Source organism: Sciurus carolinensis, chromosome 7, assembly GCF_902686445.1.
Source record: "Sciurus carolinensis chromosome 7, mSciCar1.2, whole genome shotgun sequence".
In the NCBI taxonomy this organism is placed as follows: Eukaryota; Metazoa; Chordata; class Mammalia; order Rodentia; family Sciuridae; genus Sciurus; species Sciurus carolinensis.
In genome coordinates this window covers 62842017-62859103 of record NC_062219.1, presented here as the reverse complement: position 1 = coordinate 62859103, position 17087 = coordinate 62842017, and the positions used below count along the sequence as shown (strand labels likewise).

Here is a 17087-nt window from a genome sequence, read left to right as displayed (position 1 = left end):
GCCACATCTACCACTTCAATTAATCTCATCAGGGATTAATTCACTGATTGGGTTAAGGCTCTTAACAACCCAATCATTTCTCCTCTGAACCTTCCTGCATTGTCTCACATATGAGTTTGGGGGGACACCTCACATCACCAAACCATAACATGGCTACACTATCGTTCCATGAGGCTAAGAGTCACAAATACATAAGAAGAAGGTACCAGCACACCTGTTTGCTTGCTCTTTCTAATCCCAATATCATAGACAATCCTATTTAGGCTCTTGATGATCCACGTGCTCCCCTAAAAGTTCGATTTCAGTATATTTTCAATATTGTTAATTTCCCTTGGAGTCATCCTCCTTTGAACTTGAGGCAGACGTTTCCGGAAATTTCCACTCAACATGATGTAGAGAAAAGGGTTAATGCTGCTGCCAGCATAGCTGAGGCAGATGGAGAGGTAGTAGCCCACGTAGAAGGCCATGGTGGGCTGCTCCATCTGTAAGTTCACCAATTGTATCACATGGTAGGGAGCGGCACTTAGGATGAAGACCGCCACCAGCACCAGCACCATCTTTGTCAGCTTCATTGCTCTCTGCTTTGGGACGCTGGGATTGTAACTGCCAAAGAGACATTTGGATAGACAGAGCATAAACAGTCATAGAAATTAAGGGGCAATAATTCTCTAGAACTTTCTGGACAGTTCATAATGCCTTTGCAGTGAAATATAAAGCTCATTTTTATATTCCTACTTCAGAGTATTGTGACAAGATTTTTTTACATTCCTGTTAAAAACTTACCAAAATTTCCAAAGCTAGATCATTTTGAGAAAGAAAATAAATAGTACTGAATTATATAATTCAATGTTTGAAATGAGTATACCTGAGTCCATAGTGATAGAAATGCTTTCTTAAATAAAATGAGGGGAGAAGAGACAAACCTTCTTTACAGATTTTTGACAATCCCTTTTATAGGAGATAGATCTTAATTCCTAATTTCCCCCTTCCCACTTCAAGTTGGGCTATGCTTAGGAACTCATTTCTCATGAATAGAGTAGAGAAAGGGGTAAGTAGTGGTTTCACAATGGAGGAAACTGGCAAACTGTACTTCAAGCAAGTGATAAGGCTAACATCATGTAGCTATCCTGTGACTTCTGATATACTGAAATGAAAAGAGTGTTTTTTTTTAAATCCCAAGTACATAATGGTAATTTAATCATGATAACAATATCAGAAAAAACCCAGAATGTGAAACATTCTATAGGATATCTGACAAGTATTTCTTAAGACTGTGGCGGTCCTGAAAAAACAAGGAAACTGTGAGAAACTCTCACAGACCAGATAGCCTGAAGAGATATGACAACTCAATGCAATTGTTAGTCCAGATTGAATCTTGGAAAGAGGACTTTAATGGAAAAACACCCAGGTGAAGCCCCATAAAGATAGGGTTTGGTTAATAATAACATGCTATTGCTGTTTTCTTTTTTTGACAAATATATTATGTAATACAAGATGTCAATGGAGGGAAGACTGGGTGAGAGGCATACAGGAAATCTCTGTACTATCTTTACTACTTTTATGTAATTTAAAAAATTATTCTAACATACGAAATATTTTAAATTTTCAAATTTTTTTGATTCATTGTAAATTTCCAAAATTTTACCATGTGTATCACATTTAGACATTTAATAAAAAATTTCTCTAGGACATGATGGAAGCAGATGAATAAGCCTTGGGAATAATATGAAAAAGAGCCAGGGAGCTTAAGATCATTTTAAGATGATGACTCCTCTGCAGTTGATCAGAACAGGCACCAAAAAATCCTCTAACTTCTTGCATTTTGAGGTATAACTGGACAGTCTGAGCTTTATTTGATAGGATGCTCTTAGCATTTCTGAGGAAAGTGTTAAGAGCAAACTAAAAGAACTCAGGCATCCCCTCCAGTGGTCCAGATCTTGACCTTCCCCACAATTCCATTGCAACCTTCCCACCAACTCAGTTCCCAGTGATACAGTTAGAAGCTAATTGTTTTTCTGTAACTGTGGTTGTTTTCCTTTTCCATTCCAATAGATGAGCTTTTAAAAATGCAAGAATTCCAAATAATTTCAAGAAGTTAAGCTAAAATGCTGTGAGCCATGAAGACTTAAACCTTTGGTTCCAGGGTTGGTCCCAAATTTTGATTGATGGGTCAAATTGCTTACATATACTTTTAAAAAGTCTTTTCATTGTTAACATTTGGTGTGCAGGGAAACCCAGCAGTGTTGACTTTCCAAAAAAGCAAAAGCAAACAAACAAGAACAACAACAAAACAACCATAAAAATTATTCAAAAGACAAAATTTAATTTTTTTACCCAACGTGTTATATAATCACTGATATTCATTTGAATAGATTGGTATACACAACTTCAAGTTGAATATAATGAAGTCCTTCATGAGTTTATTGGCATTAGGTAAGTCTTTTAGTTTTATTTATTTAGAATTAATCTCCCTCTAATCCTAATGAGACCCTTCTCTTCTAATTCAAATATTAATAAAATCCTTCTCTAGTTAAAATATTGAAAGGCTGCACATAGCATCTCAGATATTTACAAATGTATAAAACTGTACAATATGCCACTAACCCAATTAATGTTTATAACAACTATAAAATTATTCTTTAGATAGAATCTTGAGTTCTAATTAAATCTTTATAAGCTATAGCAATGATTTTAGTGTTATCACTAAAAGATTCTCAAACAGCTGCTTTAGAACATGTCTTATTTTCAGAACATGTCTTTAAAACATATATTATTAATACCTGTATGTCTAAGTGTGGTATGTTTCAAGTGATTATTGCTTAAGGTCCTGTTGAAGGTATCTTAGAATATCTGAACTGTTCTTTTAACAAGTAAAGCAAAATTAAGGCAAACACTTACCATCTAGAGTCCTTATTTTGTTGATACATCTCCCAAGTATAGCATAAAATTAAAATATAGCACATCAGAATCAAGGGTAAAGGAAAAAAGAAAGTGGTTATTGTCAAATAAAGTGTATACCTGTGAATGAGAGAGAGAAAGAAAGAAACATAACTGTTATAGTCACTGTAATAGGCATTGACTTTTGTAGTTTATGAAGCACAATTCTCTGATTTTTCAGGGTCCAGTCCTTGGGGGAGGGGCTAAGAATCTTTGGGTGCATTCTCACAGAGAAGTCCTGCTGTTCATTGTTCACTGACAAGATTCTCTAAGCAAGCCCAAGCCCAACTCTACTGAGTGCAGAACAGAGCCTATCCATCATTATTTTGATCTTTACTATTAACATTATCAGGTAACAACAGATAGCATTATTATACAGTAGGCACTGGTCTAAGTTCTTTGCATATTTTAACCCACTGAATCTGTGCAACAACATAAGTATCATGCCCTTCGTATCTTCATGTGACAAGAAAAAACAGAGGCACAGAGGGATAAGGGACTTGCCCAAGGTTACCCAGCTTATAAGTGGTTGAGGTGGCATTTGTACCTAGGCAAGCAGTTGGACTCCAGAGCCTTTGCTCATAACCAAGGCTCCAGAGGGCGCAGAGGAGGGCCTGTTGCAAAATCAGCCTGTCTTTCCTCTCTGGTCTTCTAGGGAGAATTCTCAGTTGTGCCAAGTCCATTCTTGTATAGATGCCAGGTGTCCTCCTTCATGGCAGGACCTTAGCCTTGGTGAAAGGAGGCAGGCCCACATGGATGGATAGGGTGGCAGAGGATACCCTGGATTGGAGGGACCCTAAATATAGCACAGGAGGTTCAGTCTTAGTTCACCTTAAGGACTTGATTCTAGGAGGAATGACAGAGGTTGCATCCTTAGAATATCCCCATGACAACCACTGACAAATAGCAGAAGCAGCAACAGTTGTTGATGAAAATAGCTAACCTTTCTTCTTTCTATTTTTTTTTTTTTTTTGACATAGGCCAAAGTCAAAGGAGAGCACAACCTGAGGCTCACTGTGTGAATGTGCTTTCCTGCTAGGGCGGTAGGACTGTGTTTCTCTTAGTCCTAGTGAAATAGTTATCATTTCACCTTTCATTTGGTTGTTATTTTATGTTTGTGAGGGCAACAAATGCTGGTGGGAGAAATAGCATATAATCAATTATATACATTGTATTGTTATGAACTGAATATCTATGTTCCTTCCACATTTGTAAGTTGAAAGCCTAACCCCCAGTGTGGGGCAGGGGTGTTAGAAGGGGTGTCTTTGGGAGATAATGAGTGTAATCAGTGCCTTTTAAGGAAAGACCCTAAAGGAACAAGGAGAGGCTAGAAGAAGTGGTTGATAGTCGCAACCTAGAAGAGAGTCCTCCCCAGAAACCAGAAACTATGACAGCACCTTGATCTTGGACTTCTAGCTTCCACATCAGTGGGAGATAATTTCTTTTGTTTACAAACTATCCAGTCTATGAAATTTATCACAACATTCCAAAGTAAGATATGTACTTATAGGGAATTTTTTTTTTAATGGGATTTGTGGCTTCTATTTAAAATTCTCTCAGGCTGTGTCTACAAAATGCAGAAATGATTTATCCACTTGACAACTGATGAAGTGGGAAAAGGAATCTGCCAAAATGACTTGAGATAATGCATATAAAAGACACCTACTTAGGATGTGCTAAAAAAAAATTCAGGTATAGACTCCAGTGTTATGTTCAAAGTTTTAAGTAGAAAATATTTGACTGAATTTTTTTCTTTTCAAATTAAGACATAAGCAATGGCTGTGTAAATTGCTTATTAGTTTCCCAGGGGTTCTGTAACAAATTGCCACAAACTGGATGTCTTAAAACAACAGAAATTTATTCTTTCACAGTTCTGGAAGGCACATGTCTGAGATAAAGTTGTTGGCAGGACTGGGTCCTTTTGGAGAAGCTGGAGGAGAATTTGCTCCATGCTTTGTTTTTTTCAAGCTTCTGGTGGTTCCTACCAATCCATGGTGTTCCTTGGCTTATAAACATATAATTGCAGTTTCTGCTGCTGACTCTTCAAACCTCCCCTCCTCAGCCACTGAATTTAAGAATCACCCTAATCCACTATAACTTCAGACTAACTTGATAACATCTGTAAGGACCCTATTTCCAAATAAAGTCACATTCGCATATACAGTAGGTTAGAATTTGAATATATCTTTATGGGGTGGTCACAATTCAAGCAAACTACATTGCTGGTTGGTAGGTTTAAATCTGGGTACCTCTTAGACCCTTTTGGAAATTGATCTTCTCCCTCGAATGTCGAGTTCCCGCTGTTTGCTCCCATAGGTCTTTAAATACATATTTAAATATATTTGTGCCCACTGAGGTTACATGATTAAATTTGAAATCTTTTTCTAAAGGTTACCCTCTCTTTCAAATCAAACTATCATCTGGATTGTGTAAAGGAGAAAACTAAGCAGAGAGACTGGTGAGAAGAGGGTCCCCGAGGACACTCTTTGAGGCTGCTCACATGTTGACAAGGAGGATGAAGTACTTCACAACTTAATTCAACTCTATTTTTCTTATGTTTTAACAACTTACCAGAGTACATCGTCAGGGGATGTTAAATCAAAAGCACAACTCTCGACACCATCTTTAAATTTGATGACCTTCGAGTAGACCCAGACAGGCAATGCCAGAATAAAGGAAGCTGCCCAAAGGCTCAAATTGATGCGGATAGTCTTGTACTTCGTTCTCCAACTCGTCAGTCTTAATGGTTGGACGAGGGCCAAGTACCTGCAAAGCCAGTTAAGAAGGGTTTGGGAACAATCAATAAAAGCACTGAGCTCCAAAGATGAACAGTTCATGACAAGAGTAAATTATTAGTATTATTATCCTTTCTGAAGCACACCTCTATCATGGCAAAAGAAAGTTATATTTTTTAAGAGCTTGCTGATACCTGTAGAGAAAACAACTCTTGACCCTGCAAGTCTGAATAAACCACTCACTGAAATAGCTGTCACTTCCACGAATACACTGATAATGGTAAAATTCCTCAGTGCAAAATTTTTCTCTACGAAGGTGCTTCTCTTGTAAAGGAGGCTCTGGGAAACAGTGTCTCAAAATAAGGATTTCCTTCAGGAGGAAATGATCCTCTTCCCAGTAGGACTGATTGACATGGAGGCAGGAAGGAGGAAAGCGTGGGAGCTGATGGAAGAATTCCCCAGTAGGACGGTTTTACAGTAGGGTCCCTGGGCTCTTGGAGTTTTGCTTCACAGACATCACAGTGAGGATGAACAGGCATGACTATGTGTAGACAATGCAAATTCCTCCAGGAATTTAGGCTAGAGGCCAGAGGGAGGAAATGGGCTAATTTCACGCAAAAAGGTTTTCTTTTTCTTCCATTTTAGGTCCAGGAAAAAAAAAAAAAAAAAGGATGAGCATTAATCAAACTTGAAATCCTGACACATCAAATATATTTGGTTCTCCAACAAATCCAAGAATTTTTCAGAGCTGACTGAAAGCTAAGGGATGAAAAAGAGCTGCAATTTAGAAGGAAGGCCATTTGAAAAAGCAGTTTGCTGGGGCTGTGAGAGTAGTTGAAGGTAGTATTAGCAGAAATTAAACAAATGTAAAACATTTTTGTTGGTCACAGTTTTTCCCAAGGTTTTGTAGTCTTAATAAAATTCATGATAATGAAACATTCTATCCCTTGCGCTTTCAAGTTTGCATAAGAGAGGGTCATTTTGCACTCAGTTGAGGGACCCCGTGGCATGCAGGGAGGAGTTTCAGCCCCTTCCTTCTGCACACTGCATGTGCATTCCCTGTAGCTTAGAGCAGAAGACCCCCTCCCTCCTTGTTGAGGAAGTTGAAGGTGTAGTGACTGCACAGCTGCCCAGCCATCACTGACTGGAATTAAAGGATAAAGGATAAATGGCATCAATCAATTAGGGAATCTTCTCTGATAACATCCATTCCCAGCCAAAAATCTGTCAATGACTTTGCTGCCTTCAGATAAAATTCAGAATGCCCTTACCATGACCCACAAGCTCTTTCTCCACCTGACCCTGCCTGCCACCTGGGATGCAACTTGTGCCAGGATCTCTCTTGTCTTTTGTCTTAGTCAGATTTCTGTTACTATAACAAAAACCTAAGATAGTCAAGTTATAAAGAGAAAAGGTTTGTTTGGGCTCATGGTTTCAGGGGTTCTAATCTGTGGGTGGTTGACTCAATTGTTTTGGGCCTGTTGCAAGGCAGCACATCACAGTATGGAGCACATAGGGTATCAGAACTGCTCACTTCATGTTCCAGAGATGAAATAAAAAGGAAAGGACCAGAGTTCCACAATCCCTTTTGAGGACACACCCCCAATGACTTAAGACCTTCTAGTAGGCCCCACATCTTAAAGCTTACACCATCTTCCAATAGTACCAACCTAAAGACCAATTCTACTTTGGGGGACATTTCAGATTCAAATTATACCAAGTTCATTCAAGTTCTTCTCCCTTTCAGGGCCCAGTACACACTATTCTACCTGCCTGGTAGGATCTGCATTCACTTCCTCCTACTCCTTTTTTGAGTGCCTATTTAACTGCCTTCCTCTCAAAGAAGACTTTTCTGACCACCCACTCTATACAATAGCCTGTGATTATCATTCCACATCATAGAACTCTACTTTTCTTTCTTAGGATGTATCACTGTGGAAAGAAACATTCAGGGCTGGGGAGATAGCTCAGTTGGTAGAGTGCTCACCTCGCAAGCACAAGGCCCTTGGTTCAATCCCCAGCACCGCAAAAAAATCAAAAAACAAAAAACAAAAAACATTCAGCCAAGTGATTCTATACTTAATGCCTATCTCAGGAGTCCTGACCACTAATTCAAGTCCACAGTATACCCTGTATCTGGAATGCTTTAGCATGTAGTCCATGATCAGAAATTTTTGCTGGATGAATGAATGAATGAATAGGGAATTCTGGCTTCTACTTATTGCTTTTGGATGTTCTAAAGAATTTACTTACAAAAGTATCACTAATGAAAGTTTAGGTAGTTTATATCTGGAGGCAATTAAAAAATTTTTTATTAGTGCACTATAGTTATACATAATAGTGAGGTTCATTTTGATATAATCATATATGCATGGAATATAATTTGCTTCATTTCAGTCCCCAGCGCTTCCACTTTACATCATCTCCTCCTTCCTCCATTCCCTTTCTTCTACTCTACTGGTCTTCCTTCTACTTATTTACTGTTTTTAAAAAACTGTTGCTTTATAGATATACATGGAGGTGGAATTCATGGTGGTATATTTATGTAAGTACATAGCATAGGTTTGTCAATTTCATTCAGCATTTTCTCCCTTTTCTTGCCTCTCCTCTTTCCCCTTCAATTCCCTTCCTCTACTCCATTGATATTCCCCTATTTTTGTGGGATGTGCCCTTACTTTCCCCCCTTTTTTCTAGCTTCTGCATGAGAAAAAATTCAACCCCTGACTTTCTGAGTCTGCCTTATTTCACATAACATGATGTTCCCCAGTGCCATTTATTTACCAAAAAATGCAATAATTCCATTTTTCTTCATGGCTAAGTAAAACTCCATTGTGACTCTATACCACATTTGCCTTATCCATTTAACTGTGGATGGGCAGCTGGGCTGGTTTCATTTCTTGGCTATTGTTAGTTGTGCTGCTATAAACAGATGTGCCTGTATCACTAGAGTATGCTGATTTTAGTTACATGGGATAAATACTGAGGAGTGGGATAGCTGGGTCATATGTAAGGTAGTTCTATTCCTAATCTTTTGAGGCATCTCTGTACTGCTTTCCCAAGTGGTTGTACTAATTTAAAGTCCCACCAACAATGTATGAGTGTACCTTACCCCCACATCCTTCCCAATATTTATTATTTGTATTCTTGATTGGAGGAGATGAATATTTATTATTTTAGATGTTTATAATTTTTCTGCATAGTTGTGGAGGTAAGAAGCCACTATGAAATATTCTATACACTTGTAGTTTATTACCAATCAGAGAATGGAACTATAGTTATCAGAAATACTTGAACTATATGATCAGTTAAAGTGGCTGTTAGAATGACATAATAAATATATAAACAATATAGGATAGTGATGGCACCATTTGTTTCTGGCCTTACAAAGAAAACTCCAGCACTCTTTTACAAGATTGCAGATTTGACTGCATTTTTATAAATTTAGTAGGGTTGGAATTATAAGAAATGCCAGGGAACATTTGTTTCTTGCCACATGATCCTCTAGAGTGACAGCCAACAGAAGGAAAAAATCTGAATGATTTAACTGTGAAGTAAAATTTTAGCATCCTTGTCTATCCGGATTAAAACAAAACAGAGGAAAGTGGTATATTCAATTATATAAAACAAATACACACACACACACGCACACACACACACACACACACACACAGGCTTACATGTCTGTCAACATTAGGATCAGAAAATTAAAGAAGGATAAATTCCCCTCTGAAATAAAAAGCCAGTATTCTGCATCTAGAGTATGGGTGTGAAGAGGCTTTTATTGTTACCCAAGAATGGTATCAGCATTGGTAAGGCCTGTGCATCAGGTTGCTTTTCTACAGTGGGCCTGGCCCATGCAAGGTCTTCTCCCTGGTGTTGTGACACTGGCAAGCTATGGGCTTTTCTCAAGTCACGGTCAGTATTGACTGGAATGACAAGATCTACACAGTACAATATTTTAAAAATGTGGTGTTAATTATAAATTGAGAGGCATGCTCTGTATTTTGAGAATTCTTTTACTGAATAGCAGCAGGATATAAAAATGCATAAAATGTTACCATCATTACTCATTTTATCAGAGTGAATGATTTATATGAATCTCACCATTCCATTGTTTAATCCATTTAAAGAACTTTTTATCACTTCTCTACCCAAAAGGCCCACTTGGAAAGATGAAAGAGGCAGAGCTCAGGAAGAAGTCCTGGATGAACTCAGGGAAATTTAGCACACCCTTCAAGACTGACATTCATCCATTTATTAATTCATTCATCAATATTTTTGAGCATCCATGTGCCACAGACATTTGGGATATATTAGTGGACAAAGACTCTGCCTTTGTGAAATCTACAGGGGAATGGCAAGAGAGGCTAGAAAGTAAGCAAAACACCCACTTACATAAATGCACAAAGCAAATTATGTGAGATATTTGAACAAGGGAAAAAGAAAAGGTATATTCAGAGCAAGGAGGATCAAGTGTGCTTGGTTGGGGTGGGAAGAAAAAGGTAGATGCAAATGTTGAGTGGGTTGTTTTGGAGACAGCACGCTGCTGCTGTACATATTATTACTGTCTTTATGTCTCCATCTGGAGAGGGTAGCTTGGATGTGTTGCAGGGGTCATGGTATCTGGATGATGCAGGACAATTCTAGTGTGCCTGCATCTTATGACAGTAGTGAGATGATTATAAACAACCTGCCATTTCTAAAGTCAGATGGTCTGGGTCTGAATGGGCTTCACTACTCATTGACTCCATCATTAGCTCCTCAAATGATATTAGCTTATGTGATTGGTGAAAAGGGCTGTGGTACATAGCAGGACACAGGGGAATACATTTTTGTGTGTGTGTGATGTGAAGTGGAAGCATTTGCATTAACCAAACATTACTGTTATATAAAAGATGGTTTACCTGATGCTAGGAAATGTTTCATAGCTGTAATAACCTGTCCACTCTATTGATTCTTTAGAGCTGCTAGGTGGTAACATGCCTGTGAGACAGTGAACATACCAGAAATAGTCCTGGACAGAGATTGAGGAAACTTACTTAGATGCTTAGCTCTGCCACTAACTCTCTATGTACTCCCTCAGCACATCCCCTAATCTCTCTGGACCTCAGCTCAGGAAACTCTGATTTACTGCAGGAAAGTTGGGGGGTGGTAGAGAGTTCATTCTGGTTTCTGATATTTCATGATTTCATGATCTTTTTTCTTGCAGTGAATTGCAAATAAAACTGAGATTAAAAAAGAAAGATTAGGAAAACAGAGATTTTAGTATTTTATGTTTTTCCACTAAAAAAGCCTTTGGTGAAAGTTAAAAAGAAATTCCTAAGCCATGAGTTCTACAATGAAGCAAACAAAGGAAGAGGAGCTTTGCTGTTATAAATGAACATTGATGTTGCTTAACTGGGATGACCCTGGGGAAGCATAGGTGTTTCTGAATTGTACTGGGATATTTCAAAGTCTCTTCACTTACCTGTCCACACTCATTACAGTCATAATGGCACTGCAGGCAAACTGGTTGCAGGTGTCCAGGGCTGTGATGATGGTACAGAGAGGCCCCCCAAACACCCATTCTCCTCCCTGGGCCCACTGGTGAATAAGAAAAGGCATTCCAATGATATGAACTAAATCAGCCACAGCCAGGTTGCAAATATAAATGTCAGGGATTGTTTTTTTCCTGGACCTGAAAAAGGAAATGGAAGGAAATCAAGGATGAACACTGAAAATTTATACCTTCTTCAGCCTATGCCACCTATTACAAAATTTTAATTGCCCTAATGAATTTTAAAAGTTAAAGGAAAATGGACACAGATGCACAAGGAATGCCTATTGTCTTATGTATAAACATTTTGCACTACTTATATGATTACTGACTGTAATGTTTTAAAAGTATGTCCACAAATTCTTTGATATTCCTTCTAATTAGGTGGAGTCTGATTCCCTTTTTTTGAGTGCTGAACTTAATAAATTGCTTCTGACAATTAGAATATGGTGGAAGAGATGCTGTGTGACATTTGAACTCAAGACACAAAGCACAGTGAAGCTTTGTCTTTGCTCTCTTAGATCACTGTCTCTTGGGGGAAGGCAGCTGCCATTGTAAGGATACTTGAGCAACACTGTGGAGAGGTCCACATGGGGAGGAACTGAAGCCCCCAACAACCAGCCAGCACCAGCTTGCCGGCTATGTGAGTGAATTAGATCCTCCAGCCCCACACAAGACCTTACATTAATGGTTTCCACTGTGCAATACATTCTCCTCACCAGAGCTGAGCTCACTGTTAATATTTCTAATATTTCAAATATTAGAAATATTCCAGTAGAATTGAATCCAATAGCAAAGAATGAAGAACCTGAAATACAGATAGCAGAGAGAAATTTGAAACAAGTGAACTTGTGGATGGCACTGAGAATGACTCATCCCCTGCTGGGGGACTGGCTGGAATGAATATAATGCTATCTAAATGTAGCATTCTTACCTGCTGGTGAAAAAGTCTTCTGATAGCAAAAATTTAAAGTTAAAGTTCAGTTCTTCAAAGAACTGACACACTCAACAAAAAACAGATATCATGTCTCTCTGGGAGGTGCTGTTTATTAATTCAACAAGCATTTCACTGGGCACCAATAATGTGTCAGGCATAATATTGTATTCTGGGCCTACAAAGCTCTATTTATGAACTTGGTCACTGAGGAGCTTAGTCTAGATATGTATAAATGAATGATGGATTACATTACAATTTGATGAGATAAAGCTAGAGTCCAGTACAAAGAGCACTAAAAAGGGATCAAGGCTGGTTTCTTGGCAGAGGTGACGTCTGAGTTGAGGACAAATGCTGGGGATGCAGCTTGGCACTACAGCACTTGCCTACCATGCACAAATACCCTGGGTTTGATCTCCGGAACTGAAAAAAATATAAAGACCACATAAGAATGAGCCCTAAAACCATGCCATAATTGCTAGTTCACTTCAGATCCAGAGCTATTACTCTGGTGTTTGGAAGCTAGTGTATGCCTTCGTTATTCACTGGTTGCAGATTCGATAGTCTGTGAACTTCATTTCTAAACTGTCAAATTGTGTGAAACATCAGACAAGGAGAGGCCATATTTTGCCCAGATCTTGGCAATATACGCTGTGCGAGGAATCACTGACACTGAGTCCTTACTCAGAAATCACACTTCAGTCATTGCTGATGTCACTAAAATAGGTTTGCTCTTTGCCATGGGAGGTTGATGGCTAACATCAAAATGACCAAGAGGGTAAAGAGATTTGAGGAAAAATAATATGTCAACCAACAGGGCAGAAAGTGATTGTCCTTGGTCTCTTATCTCTTGTCTTCTCCAGGTCATTGGTGGCAGGAGATTGAGAGGGGACAGGGAAATGGACAGATATTATAGGACAGGTAGAAAGAGTTCAGCACTTTAAAACAGTTATAAATCCTAGACTGTAAATGATATTATTTGCATTTGAATTTGGGTGTAAATCATGAGTGGCTGTTTAGTTCCTAATTGTGGCAACCAGACCTGTGTGTGGCCTTTGCTCTCCTTTAGATAGGTACCTGTCATTTGCTGATAATGAATTATGGTAATTCTATTGTTGAGGACAGTGTAGATCATTAATTAGAAATTAAAAAGAATGAAGTAAAAGTGTTTATGTACAATATTCTATAATAGCACAAAAAGAAATCTGAAGCAATATAAATAACATTATATTCATGAGGCTTTTTTACTAAAAATAGCATAGAAATTAAAAATAATTAAATAGAAATTTAAAAATTCTAACTATATAACTTACATTCTCTTTTTAAGGTTTAATTTACCTTCAGATTTTCTGCTATCAGACTTCATTAGACTTCTGTCTCTTATGACCCAAACATTTGAAATAAAAAAAACAGACTTGTGATAATTTTGGCTAATATGTTTTCCATATGGTTAACATAGCCATATCTAATGTCCACTAATTTGAGGAATGATAAAATAAATTATGGTATTCTACAAGCGCACACAAGACATAACACAGCTGTTAAAAAATCACTATTTGGAAGAATATTTAATGAAATGGGAAAACACTTATAATACTATTAAAAAAAGAACATTGACCCTGTTTTGACCATGATTTCAAATTTATTTAAACATTTATTTAAAAATTATGAAGGAATAATGTTAAGTAGTCACAGTAATTACCTATTTGATATATGATTTTTATCTTATTCTTGGTAGTTTATGATTGTTTTTCAAAATTTCTATTAAAACCATGTTTACCTTTCGTAGTCAGAAATAACAATATATACTGAGCACTAAATAAGACTAACAGCTCATATGTAGGATGCCCTGCTGGCCATTCACCTGTTGGTTCTCAAGCCCATTTCCCATCCTTCCTGAGAGCTTTGTTCCCAGGCTCTCTTGCTGACTGGTTGCTGACTAGGTTTGGCCAATAGGAAGTGCTGGAGGGTAGGAGATGAGGAGAAGGCAGGCTGTTCTCTCTCCACTTCATTATTGGCATCTTGGGCAGTGGTTGCATCTCTTCCATGGCTCCCATTTCTTCCTGCAAGTGCATGTCTCAGATCCCACAGGGACTATGACTTCCAAAGGGCAGCCGAGACTCCTGGGGTCTGTAATGCCATCTCTGCTCTTACATTAGTTCCAGGAGAAAGGGAAAGATGGAAAAGTGACAAGTCCAACAGGAAAATGGGGGTGAAATAGAACCATTGCCACATCTCTGGCTATTAGTCTTCTACTCAGCACTATTGCCTCTTTGAGTTTCCAGGAATATTTGAACAATGACATTTTCTTTCCTGGATCTTATTATTTGAACCTTCTCCTACACTTTCTTTTTTATTTTAATTGTTTTTAGTGTTTTGTATTATTTTTCAAAATATTCCATATGTTTAAATCTTATCTTCTTTGCTAGCCTATGAGCTTTTTAGAGTAAGATGCTGCTGTAGCATTTCTTTGGTATTTCAACTGGCAAGCATCATCTATGTCATCATCCTGAGAACTGATCTTGCTCTTAACTAGTCCTGTGAGGATTCTTCCACCCACAAGTAAATACAACAGCATCTTTCTAATTTTGATGAATTGATTATTTTTGTTAGGATGGAGGAAATAGCCTGGAAGGTGGCATCATAGCATCTGGGTCCAATTGCCAGGACTACCATTTAATAGCTCTGTGATGCTGGGCAAATTATTTACTCTCCTTAGCCTCCTTCCTCAAACAGGTATAATAGCGGTACTGCATCTTTGAGGATCAAATGAGTTTACAACTGAATTTTAGTTTCATATGCTCCACCCAGTTTGTTACAGATATAGGTTAATTTAATGCTGAAACACCTATTATGTAGTATATCTTATAAAACACATGAACATGGACAAGCATTTTAAAAAATGGTAGTTATATGTATGATATATGATTGATTTTTATCATAAATCATATAATAAAAATTTGTCATCTATCATATATTATTTTTTAAAAATATTTTTTAGTTGTGAATGGACCTTTATTTATATGTGGTGCTGAGAATTGAGCTTAGTGCCTCACACATGCTAGGCAAGCGGTCTACCACTGAGCTACAACTCCAGCCCCCTATCATATATTATATGTTAAAAAATTTAATATCTTGTGTTGATTAAAAGTAGTGAAACTTAACTGTGAAAATAATCAATACAGCAAAGACATCAAGTATGATGGGGCACACGTGCATTAATTCTAAACCAATTTTGTCAAGTCCATAGAAAACAAATAACCTGTTCTTATTCTCCAGATAAAACTTTTTGCTCAACTTGAGAGGAAGGAAGAAATGAGCTGAAGTGAGGAGGGAGCAGTGGAGCAAAAGTAGGAGGAAGTCCTGGGGTGCAGATATCCCTAGGTTAGGTCTATACGGGGATGGTCTACAAAGAGGGGAACAGCTCACTCTCTATGCTCCCTGCATCTTCAGAAGCCCAGGTGAGTAAAAAGGATTTTCTTCAACCAAAACAGGTCAGCTTAGGGTAACTCTTATATCTGTAAAATAAAATAGTTGTGTTGCTATTTCAACCCCTGTGGGGGCCCCAGCTCCAAAGATTTTGAGTTAATGGGTTGGCAGTGAAACTTCATGTTAGGATTTTTAAAAGCTTCCCAGGTGATTGTAATATGTGGCTTAAATTGAAACTTGTGGCTCTAAAAATTGACTGACCCAGCAGTAAGCACTGGACAAGGTCTTAACCACTTTGAGATCAGCAACTCAGATATTACTTGATGTATGATCAAAATACCTGTAGAATCTTTTCTAATTATCTTAAGCAAATATTTCCTAAACCTGATTTCATTAAGCAAATCCTACAAGGAAAAGATTCACTTAACTTATTTAGGGAGTTTAGAATGTGTTCCCCAAATTATGGAAGAAAAGAAAAAGAAGCCCTTACCTTACTATTGTGAATACAATGAGGATGTTGCCAACCAGCCCTGTTACACATATAATCCCAATCATGGAAGGAATGATGGCTGTATCCACAATGCTGGGGGTTTGAAAAGCAAACTCTTTATTCCAGGATTTGTTTAAAATTTCAGTAGAGGTGTTCCAACAGGTTGAGAGAAATGAATTCATTGTTCATGGGCTTCCAGTGTTAAAAGCTGTGAAATAATAGGAGGTGATTTATTCATTGAGTTTTCCCAATATAGATTTCCTTTTCTTAATTCAAAGAACATTTGTTGGAGCCTGCTTTGCACCAAGATTTCACACGACACAGTGTTATTATGGTCCCCCAAAAGCTCATGTCTGAGACAGTGCAAGAAAATTTAGAGGTGAAATGACTGGATTATGAGAGTTTAACCTAATCAGTGCATTAATCCCATGATACGGATTAACTGGATGGTAACTATAGGCAGGCAGGGTGTGGCTGGAGGATGTCACTGGGAGTTCATCTCTGGGGTATATATTTTGTCCTTGTTGAGTGGAACTCTCTTTCTGCTTCCTGGTGCCAAGTCCTGAGCTGCTTTCTTCTACCTCACATTTCCACCGTGATGTTCAGCCTCATCTCAGTTGCACAGGAATGGAGCTAGCCATCTGTGGACTGAAACCTCTGAAAGTGTGAGCCCCAAATAAACTTTACCTCCTTAAAATTATTCTTGTCAGGCCTTTTGGTCACAGTGGCAAAAAAGCTGACACAGGATTCCAGGGTTAAGTATGACTGGCTCTTATTCATAATGATCCCACAGGTTACCAGAAGAGAAAGTCAACAGCAAAGTGCAGAACAGCACAAGAAGCACCATGGTTGTCTTCACACCTTATTGTAGTTCTTACTTTGAGCAGAGCTGATATTCTTTCAGCACACACTAGTACTGGTTGTTTACAACTGATGTCTATTCTTATTGTCTTGTGTTTCTATTTGTAGTGTTTAGTATCTTGGCAGCACTCAGGTTGTTAAACATATCTTTGCTGGATAGTGCCT

At 38.1% G+C, this 17087-nt stretch overlaps 1 protein-coding gene across 1 annotated transcript; it reads right to left on the bottom strand.

The window, feature by feature from the left end:
- Positions 1 to 287: 287 nt before the first annotated feature.
- Mchr2 (melanin concentrating hormone receptor 2) lies at positions 288 to 16243 on the bottom strand. The gene is made up of 5 exons (XM_047557086.1): positions 16062 to 16243; positions 11140 to 11349; positions 5509 to 5703; positions 2899 to 3018; positions 288 to 603 (listed from the first exon to the last, which is right to left on the bottom strand). The coding sequence occupies exons 1-5, from the start codon at positions 16241 to 16243 to the stop codon at positions 288 to 290; spliced, it is 1023 nt and encodes a 340-aa protein (XP_047413042.1).
- Positions 16244 to 17087: the final 844 nt, after the last annotated feature.